Here is a 22,952-nt window from a genome sequence, read left to right as displayed (position 1 = left end):
AATTAAACGCGGGGGGCGGGGGGCGCCCGAAATTAGCATTTCCGCGGCCATCTGGCGCGAGGAGCGGGCGCGGCCGGACAAAGGGCGCCGGGCGAGGGGAGAGGCGAGTGTGCCGCGGCATTGACCTGCAAATGAGGCTTTGTCAGCGCATTAAAGCTGGCCGGACCCCCGACCCCGGACCCCCGCCCCCGCCTGCCCGGCCCGCGGCCCCTCGCGGCCCAGACCCGGGCCTGGCACTCGGAGGCCTGGGGCCGGCCTGGCTCTCGCACGGCGTGTGCAGGAGGCAGGCCGGGGAGCTTCTGAGCCCCCTGCCCAGGCCTGGTTCTGTGGCTGCAGTGTCCAGCAGAGCCCCTGGGCCTGGGCCCCCAGCCTCTGCCCCCGTGGTGGCACCTCTGGGCCTTTGATTGCCCTGCCTACCTTGTGGGCAGGACTTTCTGGAGATATGGGTGTCCTGCCTAGAATCCCAAGTGGTGGGTGGAGAGTGCATAGATGGGTGGGGGCCGGGTGGGGGAAATATTACCTCGGGGAGCTACTAAAAACTGACCAGCTGATCACCTGGACAATGCCCCACCCCCTACCCCAGTGGTGTTTAATGCCCTAAACCTTTGAAAACGGTGACTTCGAAGTGTTTTCACTTAGGGCTTTAGAAGTCAGAAAGTCTCTGCAATGGGCACATAGCTTTCCAGCTTGGTGACCCGGGCTCAATGACAAGCATTCTCCCCTTCCTTGCTCAGGACCAAGCCATCAGAGAATCTGAAGCGTGGGAAGGGGTGCCATCAGAGGAACTGCATGACTTCTCGGGGGGTACAGCTGCGGCTGCAGGGAGGGCCCGGAGTCCTGGAAGCAAGAGGCAGGACGGGGAACCCTGGAGAAAGAGTCCCTGGTCACTGGCAACAGCATTGCTCAGGCTCTGGACACCCCCAAAGGACAGTGTGTGGCTGTCTCTGGGCCTTAGTTTCCCCAGGTGCACCAGTGGGTGTCTTGTTGATCCCGTTCAGGGTGGCGCCCGCCTGTGGTCGCTGGATCTCCTTCTCCTTCAGCACCAGCTCCCAGCGTATCTGAAGGGGTTGTGGGCTGAGAGCGATGAAGATTCCCGGAGGAGGGGCGTAGAGGGAAGGGAGAGGGACCATTGCCCATCCCTGGGTCAGCTGGCTGGGGCTGAGGTCTGGGATTCTGTACAGGGTGTATGGGGTGGGGGGACGCTGGAGATGCAGGTAGGTGCTGGGTCCTAAGGCCGTGAATGCTAGACTGAGTCATGATTTGTGGGAGTCTTCAAATACTTCCCCTTAGCAGGAGCCAGAATTCTAAAATCTTCCCAGAAATATATACCTCAGGGCTCAGGTGAAGTCCTCTTTAGCTGCTGCTTCTGGGGGCCCAATATTATCAGAGAGAGAAAGCTGCAAGTTGAGTAGTCAATAACACTCTAGTGATAGTTAGTTTCCCAACTAATTTTCTTGGAAATTGGGGGTCCAGGAACTGGTGTTTAACACCAAGTCTCTTGGACAGGCGTGCTCAGACTGGGAGGGAGTCTGGTGTTGGATGGCAGGCGTGGGAGCCTTGGCTATCGGCCACCCGGAGGGGCAGGGCTGTGATGTAGCTGAGTGACCCTCAGCCTCATGTGTGGGTCATACTTGTGAGGTGGGGCAAAGGTTTCTGGCCTGGGAGCTGTGGTGTTGTTTCTCCACCTGGGCCTTGCGTTTTTGCTGCGTGAATGGGGCAGAGTAGTACTCGGAGTGGGGGTGGGCTGGGGTGGAACCCCAGGGGGCTTCCGAGGGACTGCAATACAGCTGGTCCGTGGGGACGGGGCGCTGGAGGCAGGTACAGCTGGAGAGCAGGTAGAGGGGGTGCCCCCTTCTCTCCTAAGTGGTTCTTGGTGGGCATCTCCCATTCTCCAGGGTCAGGTCCAAGCCATCAGCGAACAGTGGGGCCCGGCACCCAGTGCTGTGAACGACCGCAGCTCCCTGCTCTCATCCCCAGGAGTTCACAGGTCCAACCCGAGCTGGCTTCCCACAGGTCGGCATTTCCTAGACAAATGCCCAAGGGTTCTCCGTGCCATGCGTCCCCTCCACAACCCACGGAAGGGGCACTGTCCTGCCTGTAGGGGAAGCAGCTGCAGAGGACACAGTCAGGGTCTGCGGTGGGTGCCAATTGCTGTGAGGGGCGCACCTGAGCCACGTTTGGCTGGCCCTTCAGGAAGTGTTCAGGGAGGAAGGGCCCCTCGGCCTGGGCTTTGTCGAGTGAGTAGGAGTTTGCTAAGTGGAGATGGGGAGGAAGGGCCAGTGTGATGGGTGACGGCGGTGGTGGCAGCCACGCCAGGGGTGGTGACTGGGGGGAGCTGGGGTGGCTGCTGCTGGCTGGGGGGGAGGGTGGTGGTTGGGCGGCTGGGTCTGGAGACCAGGGCTTCCTCCTTTGGGTTTCCAGGCCGTGCTTCTCGAGCTGGGTCCGAGCCTATATTCATGCCTCCCGGCTACAGGACGCTCAGAAGAGCTGAGTGACAGGCAACTCGTGGCCCAGGCTTTGGAGAGCAGGACTGCCTCTGAGCCCTGAGGCCTCTGAGCCCTGAGGCCTCTGAGCCCTGAGTCCCGGCTGGGGCTTGATGCTCAAGAAGAAGGATGGGGCAGCCTAGGAAGAGCCCTTGAACCTGGGTCCTGGCTGTGGAACCTGGGTGTGACCTGCATGGCTTCAGGCCTGGCTGCCAGGGTGGGACAGGACTACACTGATGCCCCATGGCTGAGCCCACCTCCACTTCCCTGCTTGCTCCATCCCTCTCTTCCTGTCTGGTCCACAAATGGCCAACCTGGCAGGAGACTTGGCTGCAGGAGACCCTGTTGGAAGAGAAATAGTCTCCTTCTGTGTGGGGGGTTGGGCCCTGTCTCCCACGGCCTCCGTGAGGTCCATGAGGCTGCAGCCTGCACGCCTGAGGGTAGGTAGTGGCAGCAGGAGAGCGAGACCACCTGAGGCTGGTGGTCTACAGGACCCCAAGTCATTCTGGGTCTCCTCTGCAGGGTGTTAAGGTGGGAGGATGTGGGGGGGCCTTTTGTCCTCAACGCAACCCGTGAATCCACTTGCTTCCTAGACTGCCCCGCAGCTGGCCCATCTGTGAAATGGGTCCAAGAAAACATCTTGGTGCGGGGGTGGGGTGGGGTTGGCCCTGCTCACCTCGAAGATCTTGGCCTTCTTGGCTGCTTCCTCCACCTGCCTCGCCCTCCCAAAGGCTGCTGCTCGAACCAGCTCTCCTTCTGCTCGCTCTAAGGGGACCCCTGGGTGGGCAAGGGCAGGCCAGGGGAGTCCCATCTGCCGGCTCCACCCAGCTCTGCTCCTCATCAGTACAGAAACTCAGCAGTCGAGTCAAGCCCTGCAGCCTTGAGGGCCTCATCCATAAAATGGGTGCAGTAAGACTCGCCTGACACATGTAGGGCCCTGTGGGGGGACTGCCTGCCTTAACGCTCGGCTTGGAGGGTTCCCTGTGCCCGCGTAGGCTGCCTGCTGTCCGTGAGGCTCTGGAGGTGGGGCAGGGTCTCTGTACCCTTCCCTACCCACCCTGTCACCTGTCCCGGGCACCCAGGGTAGGGCACATCGCAGCCCTCTGTCCCCGGCCGTGGCCCCGGGCGGGCAGGCAGTCTGGGCAGTACTGGCTCTGGGAACCCGGTGCCCAGGCGTGGGAGGGCCCAGGTTGGGGAGGCGGCCGCCAGGTCGGGCCACGCCGGCTCCAGCGGAGGCTGAATGGGCGCTCTGTCCTGCAGCCTGCGGCTGTCATCTGCCGCTGGGATTCGGTTTCCTGGAAGCTGGTGCGGCTGCAGGTGGATTCTGCGCGGCCCGGTGACCTTGCCGCCCGGAGCCCGGGTGTCTCCGAGCCAGGCGGGGGCCACGGGGGCGGGGAACAATGGGGCCTTCTCCCGGGGGAGCTGGGCCGAGCCGGCAGCGGTAAAGCAATCTGCCCGCGCCCTCGGGCCTCGTGGGCTTGCTGGCAGGGAGAGGGGCTGCCGGGGGCATCGGTGCCAGGCCTTGGCAGGGCTCGAGGGAGGCTGGGCCAGCCGGGTGCCTGGTAACCGAAGCCGCTTGGACACACGCGGGGTTTCGTGGAGCATTTTCAGGGCAAGGCTCTGCCTGCCTGCCTCACCTTGGGGCTGGTGGCAGGATGGAGACGGGCAGGGAGGGAGGAGATGAACATGCTGGTGGGGGCCAGGGGCCTGGGACAGACCACCCGCTGGCCTCTTGTCTCCCCACGCAGCTTGGGTTCCGTGGGAGGTGAGGGCAGGGGCCGGCCCTCCCCACTCCCTTTGCGGGGACAGAGCTGCTCTGGGTGGCGAGGGGGCTTGGGGGCTTCCTGGTGGTTAAGAGCAGGGAGTTTGGAGTCAGGGGTGCCAGCTCACCATGTGCCCAACCTCCAGGCGCCTCGTTTCCATCCTTTGACACAGGGCATAGCTTGGGGAGTGTTTCCAGCTGAATCATGCATTCACATGTGCATTTGTTCCGCCCACAGCTGCCCTCCTGCGTGTGCCTGCCTGGCCGCCTGGGGCCAGACACTGAGTCAGAGGGGGGTGGCCAGGACTCGGTGCCCCGGGAGGAAGGGTCCTCCTTCGAGCCGCAGCCTCCCCCTGCGAACCTGAAGGGTCTTTCTGGAGTGTCCGGGCTGCTCCGCTCCACGGGGTGACAGAAGAATCAGGGTGGCTGGGCACAGCTCCGGGACAGCGATTTCGGCTTGTAGGGTGTGTGGGTCTGGGTGTCCCCAGTTCAGCCCTCAGTGGTCACACCTAGAAACAAGTGAACGTCCATGAGTAGGGACACGCTGAGTGTGGTTTACAGCAAATGGACAGAGAAACTCTGTGCAGAAGCTCAGGAGAACGGAAAGGCCCCTACGGACAGTAGGAGAGAAGGACCAGCCGCTGAACAGCTCAGACGGCTGGCCGCTGCCAATGTGCCCTCGGAGCCCGTGTGCCTGAGGAGCCCATGTGCCCGCGGAGCCCGTGTGCCCGCGGAGACTATGTGCCCGCGGAGCCCGTGTGCCCGTGGAGCCCGTGGCACTTGCACATGTGAATTTGAACCTGGGCTGGGGCTCAGGCTGCTGCGCCGGCTGGAAAGGTGAGCACCTGCTCATTCACCTCCCAGGAGGGGGCTGCCCTTTTCCAGTCTATGGATGTGAGGTGTTTGAAAGCACATAGTGAGGATGTTTTCATGTCTATACCTTGGAAAAAAGTCAAAGAAGGAAGAGAGGTGGGTACAGAGGGGGACCTCTGGGGACAGTGGGCCTGAGGCACCGGGGTAGAGCATTCAGCAGGCGTCTACTGCATGCGCCTCATTGCCTCGCTCAAGGTGAGTCTGATGCATGGGGGTGGTGTGCAGGTTCAGGGGGTTGGATACGTGGCCCGTATTTACAGGTCCCCCCCATTGCATCCCCTGCTGTGCCTCAGTTTCCCCTCCTGTAAGTGGTGGTTCTCAGCGGCTGCGTTGCTGAGGCTTCGGAGGGGACATCTGGGATGCCTCCCCTGGAGTGGCGGGGAGGGGCCTTTCCCCTCTGCTGACCAGTCCCTGAACGGGGCAGCACCTGGGATCACCCAGGCCTCCCGGGGAGGAGACCGGAGGGCTCAGGGTCAGAAATGGAGTCACAGGCGGGGCAGGAGCCCCACAGGCCTTGCGCCGCAGGGCCGCCAGCCGAGTGGAAGGCGCGCTGATTGTCTGCCGCCGGCCTTTCCTCTCCAAAGGCCTTTTGACGCGGCCTTGTGGATGGGAGCGGGGATTTGATTAAGACACTTTGAAATTACTCAGTGACATTACCCACCGTCCGATAGCCGTCTCTTTTGAAAGCGTCCCTGCCGGATGGGCCCTTCTCCCGGGTGATGCTATGGCCCCACCCAGGCCCCAGCCCATCAGGTCAGGGCCTCCACACCTCCACCCCTGAGCGCCTGGGCCTCTCCCAGCACGAGCCTCCTCTCCCTGAGCCCGGCTGATCCATCTCTGACCTGTCACTTCCATTGTCCTTGGCCAGAGGGGCTGCAGACCCGGCTTTCTGGGGAGTGGGCTGAGGGCACGGTTGGGGGTGAGCGCTCCCTGCGTGCCTGCCCCCAGGCCCCTCCGGCAGATTCTCTGGCCCCCAGGGGCGCGCTGGGATGGGGCTGAGGCTGCTCAGAGGGTGTCCGGTGAGTGGCTGCGAGAGGCTTCTGACACAAGGGCGTCTTGGCTTTGCAGCGGGGGCTGCCTGTCCCCATGGATCCTGGGTCACTGTTGGCCTCCCTCAGTCGTTCTGGGAGAACTGGATGGGGATAATGAGGCCCTTACCCCATCGAGTGACCTGAGCTGGCCAGTCAAGTGGAAGGCCCAGCAGGGTCCCACTCAATGCGGATTTGCTATGGAGACGTCTACGTCAGGGACAGTTGTGTGTTGCCGTTGTATATAAAGACATATTGCTGGGCCAAAGAGAACAGTTCATATGCACGTCTCTCCCTGACCTCAGGAGCTCTGTCACTGGTGCCTGGTTGTGAGGCTGCTGTGGCTTTTGTCCTGTCTTCTCAGGCTTAGCACCCTGCTGGCAGCTCTGTGAAGCTGGGGCTGCAAAGATCATATGAGGCTCAGAGAGGTTAGGAGCCCTGCCCAAAAATGCACAGCTAGAGAGTGGCTGAGTCAGAATGGGAACATTCTTGAACTGTGTGTATGTGTGTGTGTGTGTGTGTGTGTGTGTGTGTGTAGGGAGTGGGCACTGGGGAAGAATAAAGCTAAGAAACCACCAACAGAAATTCAGTGGGGTTTGGTAGATTCAATCAGTAGTTAGGCTTGTAACAGAGTTTCTTGAAGATCCACCAGGGAGTTTGGTATTTTTCTGCGTGGCAGGTGCAATGGCAGCCATATTGGAGCCAGTGGGCATGTCCTGATGGAGCCCTTGCATTTCGCTGCATCGGACAGGCATAGTGCTTCTTGGCTCTTTCGCCCACGTAGGACAGCAAAGGAGCTATGTTCATACCACCTGGGAATTTTCTGCGTCTTTTTCTCAGATCTGGCCTTTCCGGCCCCACGATCCAGTCCGAGAAGGCCAGCTCTTTGTTTTAACCAGTCCATTCCCCCCTGCCTCCTGGCTTCCTGGCCCAGCCACCGACTTCTCTGCCACTGGAAGTCCTGATTCTTCTCTGAGGCTTTTTTTCTGATGCAAATTCTCACAAGCAGGTGCTGCATTGGGCCAGTCCTGCCCTGGGCCTTGGTTTCCCCATCTGCACCAGTGGGGAGGACCCATATCCCCTGAGGCCTCTCTGCTCTAAGCGTCTCCCTCCCCCAGCACAATCTGTGTACCCCACGAGCACCCCGTCAACCCGTCACTGTGTGTTCTGCCGCCGCTACCAGCTTCCTGGGGCCGCAGGCCAAGCAGGAAGACGAGGCTGCCGGCGTGATTGATCCAAGCAGCCCGCGCCTCCCACTTTGATGTTGCTCAGAAAGATCACACGATTCCTACAGGCTGGAAACTCGGAGAGAGTTTTGCCGAGCAGGGTGTGGAGGGGGGCTGGGGGATGGCTGGGGCTTCCAGAGTCGTGGGCAGGTGGGAGTCCCTGCAGCGTCCAAGTGACACGTTTTCAACTCAGTCTCCACACTCCCCATCTGTGAGACCTGGGTCCACACGCAGGAGGCAGGAGGAACCTGGTGTGCCAGGCCCGTGATGGGCACCCGTCCTGGGCTGCCTCTGGGCCTTCTCAGGCTGAGGGGTCACTGCCCAGATGTGGGTGAGACCTAAGCCTGGGATCAGGTGAGGGGGCGGGAGAGGTGTGGCCCTGGGAATCAAGGGCAGGCCTGCTCCTTCTGGGTGCCACAGAGGTGGGCGCGGGGATGAAGGCTTGAGGTGGGGGGTCTGACGACATGAGCAGGGGGAGGGGTCTGAGCATTCTCTGGTGTCCAGTAGGTCTGCCCTGAGCCGAGCTTTCCCCCTCCTCCACCTTCCACCTCGCTAAGGGGCTGGGGGCTGGGGAGGCGGAAGCGTGGGGATACAGGGATCCCCAGGCCTCTCCCTGGCATCCTGGTGCCTCACGGGGTGCTGAGGGGTGCTGAGGGCTGCTGAGGGAAGGGCCAAATGACAGAGTCAGGCCCAGCAGGTCACAGAGGGACCTGCTGAGAGAAAAGGATCTGGGGCTCAGAGTGGAGCCCCTACCTCCTGCCACACAGCTAGCACCTGAGACCTGGGCAGAGAGGGGCTGGTGTCCTGGCCTCAGAGGCCTTGGGATGGGGCACAGTTGGCCAGGACCCCCATCTTTAGAGAAGACCCTTCCTCAGGCCAGTGTCTCTGGCTAGTGTCGAGAGCCTCTACCTGCCCCCGCTCCCAGCCCAGGCCTGATCTGTTGGTGCTGGAGGCAACTCCCACCTTGAGCAGGTGAAAACACAGCAGCTGGCCAGAGAGGTCAGAGGTCGCCTGCTCCTGGGCTCCAGTGCTGCCCGGCTGTGAGGCCCTCTGCCCGCCTTCCGAGGTTCTGCTGCGCAGTGCAAGGGGTGTGGGTGGGGGGCGGTCAGCTTCCAGAGGGCCTGGCCCCGGGCCCCCCACACTCAGAGGGCAATGGAAGCTGGACTTTGTTTGTCCAGCTCTGGCTGCTCTGAGCATGCTCTAGGCCTCGCTGTCTGTCTGACCCGTGCCGGGCCCGGTCTCCCCAGCTCCCCAGCCCCCCGGGGCCACAACGATTGGGCCAGAGCCAAGAAGGGGTGCCGCTGGGGGCTGAGAATGGTGAGGCAGACACCCTTTCAGACCCCTAGTGAGCCACTGGGGCCCAGGACCATTAGGGTGGTCCTAGGATGAAGCTGGGGAAGGCAGGTTTCCGGGGAGGTAGGAAGGGCCTCCCACACCAGGGACTGGCTGCATGTTAGGAAGGGGGCGTCTGCCCCTGAGGGTGACCCAGCGGGTCCCTACCGGATGGACGCTCGTGCGGTGCTGTGTGTGGGCCCTTCCCAGGAACCCGGCCCACGGCTGCCTTTTGCCACTCCGCCCCTACCTAGCCCAGCTGTCTGACCACCCCAGTCAGGACGCACACCTGACCCCCTCTTCCAGGGCCCAGGGTGCCCAGCCCTCCTCCCCTGAGCATCCATCACATGGCACCGCCTGGCGGTGCCCTGCCTGTTCCAGGAGTGTCCGCAGCCCCAGCAGTGCCGTTAGCCTCTTTCCAAACTCAAATTTTGTCCCTTAATTTAACTGGCACTTCCTGAGTACCTAGTGGCGCCAGGCCCTGTGCCAGGTGCTCCTGGGCTCTGGCTCCCCTTGGGTCCTCAGAGTCCTAGCACAGCCCCTTCTCCAGTGGCAGGCTGGAGGGCCTGGCTCCTGACCCCTGCCCAGTGCAGGGGTTGGGGGGGGTGCCTGCCAAACTGGTCCTGAGCAGGGAGGGGGCTGTGGCTGCTGGCAGCTTGGGGCCCACTAGGGTGCAGGGAGGAGCTGTGTGTGTGTGGCAGGGGGGGTGGTAGGGGCGTGTTGGCCCGGCTGGAGATGCCCGGCATCACGGGAGAGCGGGCAGGGCCTGGGCAGTGGGGGCCAGAGCTGGCTAGGGTGCAGGACAGCAGGCTGTGGGCAGCTTGCTTTGGCTCCGAGGGGGCGCTGAGGGGTGAGGCTGGACGCAGCAGGGGCCAGGGAGTTGCTCTGAGGGGGCACTGGGGCCAGGCAGTGGGAGTGCGATGAGGCGATAGACCCCAGAACCAGGCACCTCCTGGACCATTTGTCTGGCTGCCTTTATGAAGCACCTACTGTGTGCCTGACCCGGTCCTAGACTTACATGTATTATAGTCATCAGCTCCTCCCCCACACCCCTTCTAGAGGCGCTCTGTTCCCGTTGCACAGACAGGGGAGGGGGCAGGAGGTGCAGGTCGGCCGGACCTCAGGTTATGCAGACACTGGCCTCAGAGACTGGCCCCCGCGGCCGAGCCCCGAGCCCCCCAGATGCTGCCCTCCTTCTGCCCGGCTCCAGGGGGCGCCGATGGGGGAGGGGGCATAGGCAGAGGAGGTGGGTGCCCCAGGAGGGGGGCAGGGCAGCCCCCCCAGCCCCACCCTCTCCCGCCAGCAGATGCTCTCGGCACCCACTGGACACTGAGGACCCCAACGAGGAAGCCCAATTGGGAGACAAAGGCCGGACGCCAGGGACAAACGCTCACGGACATTGTCGGCAGGAGCGGCCAGGCAGCCAGGCGAGGCCCACAAAGGGGCCGGGGGCGGGGCCGGGAATGGGCCTGGGCTGCACATGCCACCGTTGCCCGGGCGACGGCCCTCTCCCGGAGAGGTCTGCTGGGCCATTGTCCGGGGCACACAGGACGTGTCATACACCAGATGGCCGTGTGCTGTGTAAGTCAGTTATCGGGGGCAGAGTGAAGGAATGCGGCCGCGCGGCGGGCTGGGGCGCCATCTGTTCCCTCAGACCGCGGGCACCGGCGGGCATTGAGCTCCCGGCCGGCCGGCCCAGCCTCCACTGCGGCTTTAATTAGCTAATTCCATAATTGGGCTTTATTTCAGGTAAATTGCATTTCACACCCGAGAGGGCTGCAATGGCCCGTCCAGGAGTGAAGCACTCGGGCACTTTGTGCGCAGTCGATAATACGCAAAACAAAGCCGGGCTGGGTGCAGGGGCCGCGCCCGGCCCAGATGGGCGGCCCGAGCGAGCGCCCCGAGGGCTGGGGGCCGTGCCCGGCAGCGGGCGGGGCGGGGGCGCCGTGGAGGGCCCCGCTCTCCAGCCAGCCGCCTCCTGGGGTTTCCACAAATATTTACTCAACAAGGAAACAACAGCTTTTGCCTTTCCAGTAATTGTTGCTCTCGCCCCTCCCCCCGGGGGTTTGGGCTGGGGAGGCCCCGGGCCCTCGCTGGCCCTCCTCCCCTCCCCCACACCGGCCAGTGCCCGACGGCCAGACGTCCCCTCGGGTGGGAGCCAGGGCTGGGCTCCGGGGAGCCCCTGGGGCTCTGCAAAGGGGGACCCAGGCCCCTCCCCTCCCACAGGGGCCCAAGCTGACACTCCACACGGACCAGCAATTCCTGCTTCGAGGCCACCTGGGCACCTGCCTCCAAGGGGACTGCAGGGGTCCCGTCCAAGAGGGAGGTTGGGGAGGGCTCCAGGAGGGACCTGGGGGAACAGAGCTGGGCCTGGAGGAGGCAGGGGCCCAGATGCCCGTGGGCAGCAGTGGGAGGCTGCCGGTGGGAGTGGGGGCAGGTGCTGTCCTGGAGTTAAGAATTAAGCCCGAGACCTGAGAAGTGCGTGTAGGGTGTGAGTCCTGAGGACAGGGTCCCCAAGCTGCTTGTCTGGGGGCAGTGACCCCACCTGTTCACCCCACCCCCCTTGAAGGGTCCCAAGACCTGGGGATGGGGTTGGTTTCATAAAGGGCTATCAGGGAGAGCTTCCTGTAGGAGGGGGCTTTGAGCCTGGCTGGAGACCAAGGGAGTGGTTTCAACAGATGGAGAGGGGACAGGAGGTTCTCCTGCAAAGGCACCAGCAAGAGCAAAGGCTTAGCGGGTGGGCTGGAGCCCGACCTTGGGTTGGGGGACAGGAACAGCCCGGCCTCCAGGTGCTCCTGGGTCACTGGCGCCACCCCGTTCCCAGGAATCCCAGGCCAGGGGCTTGAGGCTTCTGGGCCCCCTCACCGGGGTGGGCGCAGACGGGGTGAGGGGTGCTGGGGTGTTGAGGGGTGGGCAGCAGCTCCACGGGAACACAGGTTGTCCCAAAGATGGGTCGCTTGCTCCCCCAGGAAAGGAGGCGAGAGCAGGGCAAGATCAATTTTGTGATTCCACATTTATTAGGAAAAACCTGAACGATTAAGAATCAAAATCACACTGTGAAATTCATTAAAGCACAGATTCCAAATCACCACAGATTATTCTGATTTCGGTGAGACGGAGCACCCCAGAGGAGACAGGTCTCGTCAGAGAGGGTGACGCCCGTCTGCTCCCCTGCGGCTCAGCAGCTAGTCAGGGAGGCGACCGTCTGTGTGTCTGTCCAGCTGCTCAGACCAGGCAGGGAGCTGGAGGTGAGGCCCGCACGCAGAGCGGGGTTTGGGGATCCTCCTCTTTTCTCCGGAATGGGTAGGAGAAGCTGCCAGTCCAAAGTGGGGGACCTGAGCACCCCCATTCTACTGGTGGGCGGTCCACCCCCAGTGAAGAGCTCTGGCCACAGCGGTGGACATGTCCCTCCCGTTGGAAGCTGTGGTCTCAGGAGCAGCTCCCCAACAGCTCCTGGCCTGAGTCAGCACCTCTGGAGCGTGAGGGAGTCAGGCCCAGGCCGGGGGGGCCTCTGCCGGACTCTCGGGCCTTGACTGGGCCTTGCCCGTGGGCATCCTTTATTCGGCATGGGCTGGGCCTGCCCTGCCCTGCCTTGCCTGCCTTCTCCCTGGGTCCCCCTGGGCCTGGATTTGAGGCTGGGGGTGGGGTCCTCACAGACCCTGTCCAGGCCGTCCCTCGGTCTCCCCTCAGGAACGCCCTGGGGCCTGCACACAGCTGTACTGCTTCCTGGCCATACATGGGACAGACCAAGTGCCTGGGATGCCCGGCCTGACCCCCTGCCGCTTTGTCCCGAGTATTATGCAAGCAATGTGGGGGACCCCGGTCTCAGAGCTGAGAGGCCCCTCCTCCCAACACCCAGCCAAATTCTAGTACCCGCTGGCTGGGAAGAGGCGGTCTTGCCGAGCCCCCCAGCCCAGGCCACAGGGCCCTGTAGCCCACCGGGTGTCTGGGGCCTTGGAGAGCGGGACTGCTCTCTCGGGCCTTCGAGAGGTGGCTCAGGCCTAGTGGTGCCTGTGCTGAGTGGGAGGTGGGGTGGGCCGGGCAGGACTCCTCCGGGCCTCCCCTCTCGGGCCTGGGCCCCGAGCCCCCATCAGGAGCCCTTGTCGGGGCCCCCGCAGGGCACGGTCAGCTGTTCGTAGGTGGGCAGTGCGTTGCTGGGCAGGAAGAGCTCTGGGTTGATGGAGCCACCGCTGTGGGGCTGGACCACCTGGGCCCCGCCCCCGCTGGAGGGCTGGCTGCCGGGGGGGCCTCCGTGGTGCAGGGCGAGCAGCTGATGCAGCATGTCTGTGATGAGCACCAGCCTCTGGTCCAGCTGCGTCACCTGCGGGGACAGGGTCAGAGGTGAGCCGGGCGGTGTGCAGGTGGCCTCAAGGCCTGGGCTCCCTGAGGGCCAGGGGAGGGACGGGGCCTGGCCTTGGTCACACCCGTGCGTGTGGAACACGCATGTGTGTGTGGGGGGGGTGGGGGGGTGTCCGTGGCCCCTGTGCAAGTCTGCACGTGTGCACACACGAGCGTGGAGGGAGACCCGCTCTGCCGCCCTCACCTGAGACCCAGTGGCTGAGCAGGTAGCAGGGTGGGGCCCCTCCCCTGCCATCTACCCCCACCACCATGCCCACCAACAGGGTTTGTGCCTCAGGGTGGTCTTGTCATCCCGGGCACGGTCCCCCTACTCAGCAGGGGCACCACCGTCTTCCCAGCTGAGCCTCCAAACCTGTACCAATCCCCAGGGGTCAGCCAGGGCCACATGCCCACCATGTTCCTCTCAAAGGCCTTTGCCGCGCTGAGCACTGGGGTCGCCCACCCCACGAGGTGGGGTCGCCCCACGAAGCCGGAGGGGAGGTGGATGGAAGATGGGCCTGGGGCTGCAGGTACTTAGCAGGGGCTGCTGGATGGCCAAGACGGGGTGGGGCTGGAGTGAGCCCCAGGGGTGGGAAGAGGACCCCAGGGCCCTCAGAGCAGGGGCAGGGGTGAAGCAGACGTCCTGGCATGAGCCGGGAGGAGGCATGGCTCACCCTGGGGCCTGCAGTGCCCTTGGGGGTGGTTCCCCCAGGGTCTCCTTCAGAAAATAATACCCGCCTTGGGTACCTGGAACACTGGAAAGACTAGAAATGATGGGGGAGGGAGCGGAGGTGGCCAGATCGTCACCGATAAGGGCCAAGCTGCAAGAACACAGAGCTGCTTCAGGGGAGAGTGTGGCTTGGGGTAAAAGCCCAGGGATGGCTCAGCCAAGGGTCAACGCTGGGGCCGAGGACGGCGGCAGGCTGAGCTGGCTGGGGCCGGCCATCCACCTGAACACACACATGGTCCATGATGTATGTGCTCTGAGCCGCCCTGAGCCAGACTGCCCCAGGACCCATCTGGGCCCCACTGCTGGCTGCAATATCCCTACCCCAGGACCGGACGGAGCTGGGTGCTGGCCAAGTGGGTCGGCCCCGGGGAAGATGCTGTGGGTTGAAGAGGCCACAAATGCTGTGTAGCTGGGTCCCCGGGTGCGCCCGGGTCAGGCTTCAGAGGCGGGTGGGGCAGTCCACAGCCTCCCTCCCACGGTGGATGCTGAGTCAGGGGGGAGGGGCAGGGCTGGCTGAGGGAGAGGAGGGGAGGGTTCTCTCCTGAGTTGGGGCCACGGGGCTCTCTTGAGACCTAGCAGCAGGTAGGGCAGGATGGGGGCTGGGGCGTGGAGCAGCAGCCCCCCTATCAGGACAGCTGCCTGTGAGGTGGGGCCTGTGACCCACGTCCCCCATTCGCACGGTGGCGGCTGCAGCACTGAGGCCAGTGCTGTCTCCTGGGACCTCCTGGGCTCCCCTGCCTGCCTCTGCCTCCTCAGACTGTGCGGGGGACTGAGACCTCCTCCCCTGCCCCTGGGCCTGGGGACAGGGACAGCTGCATGTCTGAGGCCCCCTCACCCAGGCCAGGGGGGCCTAACCTATTTTCCCAGACACATCTGATACCGGAGTCCAGGCTAGAAAGGGAAGGGGTGCAGAGCTTCTCTGGTTTAGCTGGGGTAGGGCCTGGGCCCCTCACTCAGCTCTCCCCACCCCTGCATTCCCCCGGGTGCCTCCCTGACACCCTAGTCCCACCATATGCTGAGGCCACCCACAGACGCAGGCCCCGAGGCCCCAGGAGAAGAGTCTCATTTGGGGTCTCTGGCTGGGACCCTTGCAGCCCAGCCAAGGGGGGCTGGGGAGGACCCTCTCCTCGGCCCAAGACCGCTGGGGCTCCGGCCGCCGGCAGGACCAGCCCCCCAGTCCCACTGCCCGCCTATGCCCTGGGAGACCTGTGGGGGACCCTGCACGCCTGGTAGCCTGGAATGAGCCTTGCACGAGGCTGGTCCGGGCGAGCTTCCTGTCGCTCCACCGTGCAGGCCCCGGCTTGGGTATTGATTGGTTTGGCATCAGTTAGAGCACCAAATACTTTACAGAAGAAAATTTGTGGTTTCATAAATTTTCACTTTATGGCACTTGAACATCTGTTGAAGCCCCCAGCAGGGCAAGTGGGTATGGAAGCCTTTATAGGGTGTTCTTGGGAAAAAAGGAAATGGAAGAATGGCTGGGATTCAGGAAGGGGTGGGGCTGCTGGGCACGACTGGAGAGGGGGCGCATCCCAGGGGGCTGACAGCACAGCCCCCACTGGGGAGCAGGCGGGAGGCTGGCCCCAGGCCGAGCTCGCCCTCGGGGGGCCACCTGGGACACTTCTGCCCACTGCCCTTGCCCTGCTCTGCTTCCAAGCCCACCTCGGCCCCCTGGGCTGCTGCTCATGGGAGATGGGGCTTTGGGGGGGGGCTCACCGGGCTCCCTGGTCCCAGGGGACATGCTCCCATTAGCTAGACTGCTGGAGGTGGCAGGGGCGCCGGGGACTAGCTCGGATCTGGGCCAGAATCCCAGAGCCGGCCCAAAGCCTGGGCCTCACGCCTCCTCCTCCTTCTCGCACAGGAGAGGAGCGGGTCTGGGGAGGAGCGTTAACATGCTGCCACTGATGGGACGGGAGAGAGAGCAAGTGGGGAAGCCCGCAGGCCAAACCAGACTCCTGCCAAGGCCTCCCGGCCACTTGCCGAGTCCTCCTGGTCCTCTGGCCACCCTCAGGGCCCCCCTGGGTCTTCCTGGGCCCCTGCAGGGTCCTTCCGCCTGCCCAGCCCCACGCCTGATGGGCAGGGATCCTCTGCATCACTCGCCTGGTCCAGCTTCAGGGCGTGGTGATCAGTGGGTGGGCCAAGCCCTGGGGAGCCATGTTTCCCCCCCCCCACCGCCCCCGCCGACCTTGGTGGCTGAATTCGGTGCCACACACCACCCGGGGCTGCCTGCTGCTCGTCGCTGGCTCTGGGCTGCCTGAGCTTGCCCTGTACTGCCCAGCCCCTAGGGGCCGGTGGTGGCCTCTGCCCGGGTGGGCTTCCGTCCTTCTCAGTGGCTGATCCCCTGTCCCCCCAGTGTGGGGTGAGCCTGGTCAGGCTGGTCCAGGAGGCCAAGTCAGATCCCATGCTGAGACCTGGCCGCCATGCTGTCCTCCCTGGGCCTCAGTTTCTCAGCTGGGAAGTGGGGGCACCCTGCTCCTCCCGTGGGGGGCGTTCTTGAGGATGGAGCAGGACAGTCGTGTAGGAGCCCGTGCCCGCGGGTTCTGTGAGTGTGACTCACACCTGCCACGCTTCTCCAGGGCTGAGCACGTCCCAGAGAGATGGTCCCTGGGTCCCCCCGCCCTGGGTTCTCCTCCTCCCAAGGAGAGTGCCTTTATCTTGCTTCACGTTCGATGGTGACGCCCAGTGAGCACTTCATTTGGTCGGAGGGAGCGGCCTGAGCCGAACCCCAGCCGCAGAGAAGTGCGTCCCTCCGGGCAGGTGCCCAGGTGAGGCGCTGTCACCCTCAGAGGAAGGCAGTGCCCGCTCGGGGACCGGGACGGCGCTCCCCGGGAGCCGCTGGGGCACATCAGTTTTGGGGATCTTGGATCTCGTCATTATTTGCAATTTGATAGTGACTAAAGGGCAAGGCCAACAAAAGCTCCCTTGTTCCCTGCCTCCATTCACCAAATTAATAACCATAAGACGACTCCCGGCCCTCGGAAGAGAAAAAAAGCAATTAGAATAACAGCCAGTTAGAGAGCCCCGGGCGGCTGGTGATCAAACCCAAGACGACGGGATTCCTGTTTGATGTGCTTATGAATTTGTTTTCAAAAGAAAATCTTGAAAAAGAGTCTTTCAAGGGAAATTTTTGCAGAACCTGCTCGGCCTTGATCCCAGCTCTGGACCCGCCGATGGCCCTGGCCACGTGCAAGCCTTGGGCTGTCTCGGCCACACTGGCCAAAGATGGGCAGGAGTGGGGGACACGGAGGCCTGGGGCTCGTGGGGAGGGAGTCCCCTGCCCTGGGGGGCAGCTCGTGGTGCCCCAGGGTCCCCGTGGGTCAACATCTAAAGGGGGAGGCAGGGCTCCTCTTGGGACAGCCCAGGGCCCTCTGCAGGGTCACAGGGCAAAAGACCTCTGGGCTCTCCTCTTGTTTGCAGACTGTGCTAGACCAAGAGTCACTGAGCCGCTCGCGGGGGCAATGCTCAAAATACTTAAACACCAGGCACTGAGGTGGATGCCAGCCCTGGGGCCAAGCTGGGCTGCAGGGAGTTGGGGGTTCCAGGTATGTCACAGGGTGCGCGGGGGCCTGAAGCCCCAGGGAGCCCTGCCCAAGCCCACACGCCGGCAACAGGCGCAGGGACATGGCCATGACAGTTCAGCGTGTCCATGCACAGGCCCGCTCAGTCCTCCTGACGCCCTGCGACACGGCTCTGCCCCCTTCACCCCCCTTCACACACAGCAGGGAGCATGGGAGCGAAGAGGCCAGGGAGCAGGGGTTGCAGAGGGGCTGCTGCTGGCCTATCTCCCCCTTCTGCCCTGGCCACAGGCCTGTGGCACCTGCAAGGCCCAGCACTGCCCAGGTCACAAGCCCCTGCTTCCCGCTGCTCCTGAGCCCATGAGACAAGTGACACAGCTGAGGCCCGGGGACACAGCGGGCCTTGAGTCCCTGGACGCAGCTTGGAGGGACCGGGTGGGGCCCGCTCATAGCCGGGGCAGGTCCAGTGGCCCATGGCAGGGGTGCTGAGCCTGCCACACCTCCACCCCGGTCCCTATCCTGGCCTCCCAGAGAGGGAGCCCCGTGCTGGGAAACCCGCCTTCCCTGTCCAGGGCCCCAGCCACACTTCACAGTCCCCTGGGTGCGCAGTCCACCCTGGACCCTCCCAAACATACAGTTTGTGAGAAGCCCCCAGCACAGGGCAGGACACAGGGTGTGGTGAGTGAATTCTGATCGGTGGAAGGGTGCCCACTCCCACCCCTATTAGAGCCCAGCCACAGCCTTGGACGACGGGCCTGCTGGACCCAGGAAGGACTCAGCCTGAGAGGTAACACTGCGCCCCCTGGGCCTCGTGGCTGCTCAGTGGGATTCAGGTGGTGGTCCTGAGCCACCCCCCCCACCCCAGCCCCTGGGACTCTGGGTTCTCCATCTCCATAGAATGCCATTTCTTGCCCTACCCCTGGCCCTGGCCCTCCCTCCGCAAGCTGCTGCTTGGTGAGGGAGGGGAGTGGGGGTGGGGGTCACGGTGACCTGTGACCTTTGCCCCCTGCGCCCTCCAGCACATGCAGGTGATGCTGAGCACCCACGTCTAGGGCAATGGATGTCACTGAGAGAAAGCATCAAGGGGAGGGGCACTGGCTGCGTCCTGGTGTCTGCTAGACCACGGCAGGAGGAGGGCCACCCTGATGTGACAGCTGTGGTCTGCTGTCCTCTGACCCTGAGCACCCAGGCTCAGGCTAGGGACACACCCAAGACCCACACGCTTGATCCCTGGGGACCTCAGGCCTGAACTCAGACCATAAAACCATGGTTTTCCTGCACCTCTGTTGAGACCTCTCTCTCTCTCTCTCAGCACCCACCCTGTTCCTTGCACATTTTTCTCATCCCAGAAAAACACACCAAAATCTCAGTGTCATGCTCCACATTCAGTCTGTCAGCAGAACTTGGGAAACCCCTGCCCGCCCCTCCCTGGCTCCCAGCCCAGGCCAGACCGCCAGTCTTTTATGCTAGGACTATTACAGTAGCCTGCCAGGTAGCCTTCCCCACAATGTGGTCCTTTCAAAACACAAACCAGGTCACATCGCTGCCCTACTCATAGCCTCCTGAGCTCCCACCTCACTCCCAGGAGAAGCCTGAGTCCCTCTTGTGGCCCTAGACCTGTCCCCCTTTGCTCTATGGCCTCCCCCCACCTTCTTCCCTCTGCATTTCCCTGGAGTAAATACTCCAGGCCACTCTGCTGGTCCTCAAACATGGCAGCACGTGCCTGCCTCAGGCCCTTTTCCCCAGCTGCTCCCCGCCTGCATCAGCCACCCTCTACCCTCGGACCTCACCAAAAGCACTGATCGCGGCCATGTCCCTCCTTCTGCCATGGCCCCCACCATCCCCACGCTGGCCCTTATCTTCTCCAAGGCCCCTGGCCTGCGGTTGTAGCTGCTCGCTCCTTAGCTGGTTCTCCCACTGGAATTGGGCTCCAGGAGCCCCAGCCCTCTGCCTGTCCTTGGTGGCACAGGGAGGGCCCAGTTCACATTTGTGGAACGAATATGGTGGGCGCTACACAGCCCAGAGCCTCCACGCCCCAGCCCCCGGGGAACCTTTCTGCCAAGGGGGAAGGGGGAGGTGGTGCGGGGTACCTGCCTGCCTAGGGCCAGCTGTCCTGGGGGGAGGTCCCTGCCTGGTGGGCAGCCTGGCCCCCACCCCCAGGCCCTGCCCCTGGCGCTGGGCCTCCCTGACTCCTGGGAGTTTGGGAACGCCCCTCCCCCACAGCGAGAATGCGGGGGAATAACACCCATAAATCATCCTTTCGTTAGAGCCCGTGGGGCTGGCCGGTCTCACAGAGCTGGGTATGAGTGGAAATAGATCACAGCGCTTCATAACATTGTAATTTATGGCAGGAGACGGTGTAATTGTGTTTATGACTTTGTTTTAGTGCTTTAGCTCTTGGAGAAAAATCAGCCGTGTTTTCTAGCTGCCGAGGTTTTACTGCCAGTCCCCAGGGCGGCCTGCCTGCCTAGCTCTCTGTCCTGCGGTGCACGGTGCACCCAGCCTGCTGAGGAGACAGCCTCGGAGCCCGGCCCACAGCCTGCTGGGCTGGGCGTGCGCTGGGCATGTGGGCCGGGGCAGGATGTGTGCACGCCAGTCTGCGGGAGGCCCTGGGGAAGGACGCGTTTTGGGTGTGCGGGCCGCAGGGCAGCGGGTCAGAGCCCGCGGGGAGGGCCTGGGCACACAGACAGGCTGCCTGGGCTCATGTCCTGCCTCTGCCGCTTCCTGGTTGGGTGACCTTGGGTGAATCACTTGGCCTCTCTGAACCTCAGTTTACCATCTGTAAAATGGGGATGCTGGTAGAATCTCCCTCAGTAGGATGTTGTAAGGATTGAATGAATTTATGCAGGAAACCACTGGAAAGAGTGCTTGGCATCTGGCAAATTCTGATTAAGTCTCCTGTTGACCATTACTGTAATTATTGTTAGTAATTTGCCTGCGTGTAGCGTGGCCTGAGGGCCAGCTGGCATGTGTACGTGTAGACGTGTGTGTACACGAGTACTCAGGCTTTACAAGGGCAGGGAGACTGCATGTGCAAGAATGCATGTGCTGCCTCGGGTGTGGTTTTGCACAATTCCCTGTACCGTCCACCAAATCATTCCCTGAGCTGCCAAAGGGTGCAAGTGTATCTGCCTGGACCTCTGGGCCCCTGGGCCTTTGCACGTGCCATGGAGGTGAGCAGCCTTCTACCAGGCGGTGGTGCTGCTGGGATGGGGCAGCTCAGCGGGCGAGCAGTGGGAGCCCCACTCAGCATGGGGGCTCTGTCGGGTGCCAAGCATACTCTCCTAACTGGGAGATAGATGCCACCATCTCTGGAACCCCTGGTCACCAACACACCAGCCGTTCTGCCTGTTTCCCAGGGTCCTCTGCCCAGGTGGAGTCCAGGCAGGGGGTGAGCCTTGGCCAGGAGAGGTGGGCGATGTGGCCGCCACTTGTGCCCTGGTCTCTGGGACTGGTGCATTGGTTTAGCATCATGAATCAGCCGGGGTGGGCATTTCAGAGGCTGTAGACCAAGGCCTCTGTCCTAGCCACTGTCTCTCAAATCTCTCACTGTTCTGGCTACTGGGTGGCAGGTGATCTGAGCCATCACCAGAGTCAGCCATGCCTCAGCTGGGTCCTCGGCACAGCATGGTCCAGGTCCCTGGTCAGCCCAGACCCTTCTGGGGGCCGGCCAGCTCCTGGCTGACCCTTGCTGACCACCCCTTAGGAGTGCAGGTTACTCCCCTCTGAGAGAGTGTCACGATGGAGAGAAGACACTTCTACTTGCCCCACAGACACACGCTCGCCCAGGGGCAGCCCCACAGATGCCTGGGGTCCGCCAGGCACCCTCAGCATTGCTTCCATCCAGGCTGACTGCTGAGGGGGGCGGGTCTCAGGATCATTATCATAAACCACAGCCACCTCTCCAGTGTTCATCCGCCGCAGCCGGGACAATCTCGCAGGCCCTCTACACCCAGCCCAAGGACCCCCGTCGGCCAGCACCATCTCTACACAGACACCCTTGACGCTCCGCCCCAGCTCTGCACTCTCCCGGGGGCCCCAGAACCCCGTCTCCACTGGCAAGCAGGTCTAACAGCATCTCGGTGCAGCAGGGCCCAAAGAGAACTCAGACTTGCCCTGCCCGCAATCCCATCCTCCCATCTCAGAAAGTGGTGCCGACACCCACAGAGCAAAGCACTGGATTCCCCTGGCGCTCACCCATGTCCCACCCGCTCTCAAGAGCACACGTTCTGAATCCAACACCGCCCCCCCCACGCCCTCTGCCCAGGCCAGTGGCATCCCTGGCCTGTGCTGCTGGAATCGCCTCTACTTGACTGGCCCATCCCCCTCCCATTCACTCCAGCAGCAGCCAGGCTGAGTTGTCTCCCTCCGCAGAATTGCCAGTGCATCCAGAATGAAATCTCACCTCCATCCACAGCCCCTGAACTCCACGCAGCCCCCTCACAGTCCCCCCCGACACCCTTCTCTCAGGTCCTGGGCACATTCCTCTCGATCCTGCCTCAGGGCCTTTGCACTTGCCATGCCCTCACCACAACATATAACCTGAGCTCAAATGTTGAGAGTGGGCTTCCCTACCACCAGCTGAAAGCTCTTGCTGCCAGGCCTTTGACCATGCTGTCACGTTCACGTCCCCAGAGGGTCTCCCAGAGCCTGGCACATGGTAGGTGCTCACTAAATACACTTGGGATGAATAGAGTTGGTGCTTCACAGATATTTGCTGGATGAGAAAATGGGGTCTCTGCCATCTCCCAGGGCCCCAGTAGTGGGGTGGGGGGCAGATGTCCTCTAAGCGCATTGCTCCTTCCCTCCCCAGGGTGCTGCTGGCCAGGCCTTTTCCTTGTCATTGATTTGTAAGGGCTCTTTGTATATTAAGAAAGTTTGTCCTTTGACATGGACATCACAAATGTTTGTTCCTGGTGTGCCATTGGTCATGTGAATTGGTTCATGGCAATTATGATTATCATTTTTGGTCATGTCATACAGAAGTTTTATTTACTTTTTCACTTTTTTATGTAGTCAGAGTTGTTTGCCTTTTCCATTGTGGCTTCTAGATTTTGTGCATGCTTGGAGTAGCTTTCCCAATTCCGACCCTGAAACATTTTTTTTCTAGGACTTTTTAGATTTGTATTTTACCCTTCAATCATTGAACGGTGTGGGACTGATTTTGAGCTGCAGGCCTGTTTTCAGCGATCAGCCTGTCGATACATCACACTTCACTGAAGGATCTTTCTTTTCCCCATGGAGCTGGAACATTCTTTTTGTACATGCTTTGCAGTCTACAGTGAACCGTCTTACTTAGGGTGGTCTTAACGACATGTGTTGCTAGTGGGTGGCAGGGCTCTTCTTTCTTGAGGTGAAAGACGTTGCTGGCTCCATCCGGGGGGTCTAGCAGGGGAGGTGGCCAGGGGAGCATGGACCAGCTCACCTGGACAACCTCAGTGACCTCTGCCCTCAGCCCCACAGTCTGAGAGATTTTGCTTCTCTGCTCAGAACTCTGAGAAACCCCACTTTGAGCTCTGAACAAAAAAAGAAAGTCTGGGCTGAGGCTCCAAGCTGTCACCCCTCCCCCAGGCAGCTCCAGCATGAGGCCTCCTCTCTGCCCTGCTCCCGCCTCTTCTCTCTGCCACCGCTGCCAGGAAGTCTTCCTGGATTCTCGCGTGGCTCA

General features: G+C 62.4%; 1 protein-coding gene across 1 annotated transcript in view; it reads right to left on the bottom strand.

The window, feature by feature from the left end:
• Nucleotides 1-11,819: 11,819 nt before the first annotated feature.
• KCNQ1 (potassium voltage-gated channel subfamily Q member 1) overlaps nt 11,820-22,952 on the bottom strand; it is a 350,394-nt gene continuing 339,261 nt past the window's right edge. The window contains exon 16 of the mRNA XM_082629545.1: nt 11,820-13,025. Coding sequence (XP_082485671.1) covers nt 12,795-13,025 — 231 coding nt within the window. The 3' untranslated portion in view covers nt 11,820-12,794. The remainder of the gene's footprint in view (nt 13,026-22,952) is intronic.

Source organism: Mesoplodon mirus (assembly GCF_964341445.2).
Source record: "Mesoplodon mirus genome assembly, chromosome: 7".
In the NCBI taxonomy this organism is placed as follows: Eukaryota; Metazoa; Chordata; class Mammalia; order Artiodactyla; family Ziphiidae; genus Mesoplodon; species Mesoplodon mirus.
Note: the sequence above shows the minus strand (reverse complement) of the source record. Positions and strands in the feature narration are given on the sequence as shown.